Source organism: Alexandromys fortis, unplaced genomic scaffold (assembly GCF_014885135.2).
Source record: "Alexandromys fortis isolate MF-2015 unplaced genomic scaffold, M_Fortis_MF-2015_v1.1 scaffold_16, whole genome shotgun sequence".
Lineage (NCBI taxonomy): Eukaryota > Metazoa > Chordata > Mammalia > Rodentia > Cricetidae > Alexandromys > Alexandromys fortis.
The window spans coordinates 17,648,196-17,652,854 of NW_026067893.1; the positions used below are offsets into that span (position 1 = coordinate 17,648,196).

The 4,659-nt window shown below is 46.6% G+C and overlaps 1 protein-coding gene across 2 annotated transcripts in view; it reads right to left on the reverse strand.

Annotated features, from left to right (window-relative positions):
* Positions 1–525: 525 nt before the first annotated feature.
* Positions 526–4,659, reverse strand: part of Hoga1 (4-hydroxy-2-oxoglutarate aldolase 1) — a 25,841-nt gene continuing 21,707 nt past the window's right edge. For both annotated transcript variants that reach the window (XM_050147120.1, XM_050147112.1), the window contains one exon: positions 526–856. In XM_050147120.1, coding sequence (XP_050003077.1) covers positions 707–856 — 150 coding nt within the window. In that variant the 3' untranslated portion in view covers positions 526–706. The remainder of the gene's footprint in view (positions 857–4,659) is intronic.

Consider the following 4,659-nt stretch of genomic DNA (forward strand, 5'->3'; position numbering starts at 1 on the left):
TTGGCCCAGTATTTTCTCACTATGCTCCCCTTCCACCCTTCTGGAATGGTAGTGGATATTCCGTGCCATTATATGTGATCTGCTTTTTGATTTTGATTTTACAGTGGGTTATGGCTAAGAGATTGCATGAATTTCAGAAGCGACTTGGACTTTGGACTTTTAATTAGTCATGAGACTGGGATAGATTACGGGAACTTTTGAAGTTAGACTAAATGCATTTGTGTTATAATATGGCTATAAGCCCCTGGGGGCCAGGGAGTGGAATGTGGTGGTTTGAATAAGAATGCCCCCGTACAAGTAAATGTTTAGGGAACGGCACTATCTGAAAGGGTTAGAAGGTGTGGCCTTATTGGAAGAAGTGGTTCCTGGAGATGGGCTTTGAGGTTTTCAAAAGCCCAAGCAAGGCCAGGTGACTTTCTCTTCCTCCTGCCTGCAGATCCAGATGTAGAACTCTCAGCTGCTTCTCCAGTACCGTGTCTGCCTGCATGCTGCCCTGCTTCCCAGCATGATAATGGACTAAACCTCTGAAAGTGATAATCCAGCCCAGTTAAATGCTTTCCTTTATAAGCATCACGAGAGTCATGGTGTCTCTTCACAGTAATAGAACACTGACTAATACATGCCCTAATTCCTAATGCCCTGTTCCTCTTCAGGCTATGGGAACAGACGTCCCTGACAGCTCAGGCCAGGTGTCTCCTGCTTGTCATCAGAGCCAGCCATTGTTGCTGAAATCCAAGCGCAGGGCCTCCTCCTCAGTGGGACTCAGCTCCTGCAAGGGGGCACGGCAGGGGCCTCCATAGTAGCCAAACCAGTCCATGGTTTTCTTCAGCCCGGGAATCCCGAAGCGACGAGTCACCTGAGAAGAAGCACTTGTTAGAAGAGACTGCAGAGCCCCCACACCTCTGACATGCCTAGCTGGAAAAGTTGGGGTTCCCAGCCTCCTGTAAGGAACTCCAATCTGTGGCGAAGGTTGCACTGAGAATCCAGATTTAGACACCAGAAGTGGGTCAGTTAAGGAGAGTCTCAGCCTGAATAAGAAGGTTCCCTTTAGGGTTTAGGAGAAAAACTACTTCAACAAAGAGAGGCATCTAGCCTTCATGCTGGGATAGAAGCTGGCATAGAAGGCAGCAAGGCTGGGTCCCTGCAGCACAGCAGACCCGGTGAGCAAGGAAGGAGATGACTTCGTGAAAGCCGTGGACAGAGCCCAGATCCTGAGTCCCCAGCATCAGGGTCCCCCACCCACCCACAGCTCCTCCCCGGCCCTATTTAAATGCTTTCAAGGGCTGGGCAGTGGTGGCGCACGCCTTTAGTCCTAGCACTTGGGAGGCAGAGGCAGGTGGATCTCCAGAGGCCAGCCTGGTCTACAAGAGCTAGTTCCAGGACAGGCTCCAAAGTAACACACTGAGAAACCCTGTCTTGAAAAACAAACAAACAAACAAAAAGGATATATCACTAGCCACAGGAGGTTTGTCATATAACTGCACTATTTTTTACCCGAGCAACTTTTTTCCCCTAGGAAAATGAAGGGGCTGAGCAACACTACCTCTAAAGGCTTGTGTATCACAGTGGGCATCTACAGCCACGTCACAGCTCAAAACCATACAGGGAATTTTACAGAATAAATGAAGGATCCAGTTTCTTCCCTTTTCGTTATATCAGAAATATTGGAATGAATCTTTGACGATCTAAAAACTTACTTAATAAAGTTCCATTGGGGGGATCTTTAGAGGTACGAGTTTCGTGAAAGTTAGAAGCAATGAGGCATTCAGTGGAAAAGGCTGGGGTGAATGTTGAATGACTGGCTTACAACTATCCGCCACTAGAGGGCAGCCATCACCAGCAAACTGATGTTTTCCCCATGTCTTAATGGGAAAAACACAATGTCTTAACAGCCTGGCTTTTAAAACTCGCAAGCTTTAGAGTTGGCCAAAACCTCCAGAAGAAGATGGAACCATGTTCCTACCATGAATTTTTGAAGATAGCCAGTGTGCCTTCTCAACCCTGGAGAAAGGGCTAGAAGACCCCAGAAAGTACTAAGTATAGCTTGGGGCAAGATGCTGGGTGGGAAGGCAGAAGGACAGGCCTTGGACAGAACAGGGAAATACAGTGACATCAGGCTGCTGTTGGAGCATCTGAGCCTACAGCTCAGGCAGCAGCGAAAGGTGTTCCAGGCATTCCTGAGTGTGTGCCCAGGGCTGGCACAAGAAGGGGCAAGATGGGGTGAGATGACCTCGGAGAGCTTTGATGGCAGCTGAGCATCCCATCTTCCCAGAGGGGGCAGCCAACACCACTTCCTCTGTAAAGTGAGATGACACCTACCCATAGATATGACTCAGACATCAGATGACAAACACCATTAAAATCACAGCAGTCCCCAAGACCACTGGAGGCGCTACCTCCTCCTGTCCTGGCATTTGCAGGTGTGGGACCCTTCTCTCGTCTGGGTAGATGGAAATGAGAAATGCAGGCGTCCACCCAGGGGAAGGGCCAGAGTGCTGGGGGCAGCCCCGGCCCTGCTTAACTAGAAAGCTTCATTTCTGTGAGTTCTCAGAACCTATTGACAGAGTCACTCTGAGGGAAGCTCCGCATCCAGGAAGAAGCTCCCTTTCCTTCTCAGCTGCCCTTTCTTCTAAAACTGAGACAAGCCAAGCTGGGCAGGAGACCTAGAACACACTTGCCGCCTGATACAAAGCATCCGCCACTGTGGGGCTGGGATACAGATAGCTTGGGTAGCAAAAGCATAAGGGAAGATGGGCCTAGTGGCCCAGGCCCATCATATCAGCTACTCAGGGGGCCGAGGCAGGAGGATCACAACTTCATGGCCTGCCTGGGTTATAGAGAAATTTCAACGGCAGCCTGGGCAATGTTTTATTTGTTGATTTGATTTTGTTCCTAGAAACAGATTTGGGGGGGGGGGAGTCTTAATGAATTTGTTCCCATTAAAGCCAGGAAAGTAAAATGATAATAAATTGCTTAAGTATATATAAAATACTCAAACCTAAAGCAAGTAATGTTCTCAGGTTCATATACCCACTTTGCTAATATTGTTTTCAACTACTTAAATGCTCAGGGTGGGAGGGTCACAACTTGGGAAATTACTTAAAACTACATTTGAGAAGATAAAGACAGTTGTGCTCTTTATTCCCATAACCATTGATGAACACTCTGGACATCACAGAAAACAGGCAGTGAATCTGTGCTGTGTGGGATATGTGTCTTTAATCTCAGTACTTGGAAGGCAGAGGCAGGTGAAAGAGTGGTAAGCCAGCCTTGTCTATAAAGCAAATTCCAGGCCAGTCAGAGCTACACAGTGAGGCACTGTCTCAGAAAACAGATAAGAAAACTCCAAAAGACAGACTGAAGAGGGAGGATCAACCAGGGACCTAAAGCACCAAAGATCAACACAATGGTGAGTCTCCTGGTTCAGACTCAGAACTGAATCAACCATAAAATACCAGGGGCCACAACCAATAAAATTTCCAACAGGAGCTGGGGAGATGGTTCAGTGGGCAAAGCACTGGCCAGGCAAGCCTAATGGCCTGAGTTTTGATCCCTGGAACCCACACTAAGGTAGAAGAGAGACAACTCCACAGAGCTGTCTTCTGACTTTCGCATGTGCAGCGGGGCATCCATGTACAATCCCCAATAATAACAAAAAGTTTTAAAATAAAAGTTCCAACAAGGAGGGCTGGAGAGATGGTTCAGCAGTTAAGAGCACTGGCTGCTCTTCTAGAGGACCTGAGTTTAATTCCCAGCACCCACTTGGAGGCTCACAACCATTTATGACTATAGTCCAATGATCCCATTAAATCACCATGGCCACTTGGTTTCTACTGGAGAATTCCAAAAATGTTTGAAGAAGATTCAGTATCAATTCTATACCATCTCTATCAATAGAAAGAAAAATACCTTCGGGGCTGGAGAGATGGCTCAGCGGTTAAGAGCATTGCCTGCTCTTCCAAAGGTCTCTAGTTCAATACCCAGCAACCACATGGTGGCTCACAACCATCTGTAAAGAGGTCTGGTGCCCTCTTCTGGCCTGCAGACATACACACAGACAGAATATTGTATGCATAATAAGTAAATAAATAAATATTTTTAAAAATTGCAGAGGTATTAAAAAAAGAAAAAATCAGACTCAGTGGGGGAATGAACGACAGGGGGAAGGGAGGAAGAAGAGAAGGAGGGAGTGAGGAGAGAGAGAAAGGAAGGAGAAAAAATAGACCATTATTCCTTATGAATATAAGCATAAAAAATCTTATAAAATATCAGTAAATGAAATTTCAGCAACATACCAAAATAAATATATACTATGATTAAGTGAGGTTTGCTCCAGGGATGCACATCTGTGTCAGTATTTGAAAAGTGATTAGCCTGACGCACGCCTTTAATCCCAGCACTCAGGAGGCAGAGGCAAGCGAATCTCTGAGTTTGAGGCCAGCCTAGGGTACAGAGCAAATCCCAGGATAGGCTCCAAAGCTACACAGAGAAATATGCCTGGCAGACAGTGAAGTTAAAATGCTATTTTCACTTGCCCAGAAAAGCGTGAAACAGCTCCCAAGTGCTGGGAAGCCTCTTTCAACCTTCACATCAAGTTCTGTGTATATATATGTGGGTCTTTTTGTGCTTGTGTGTGTGTGTGTGTGTGTGTGTGTGTGT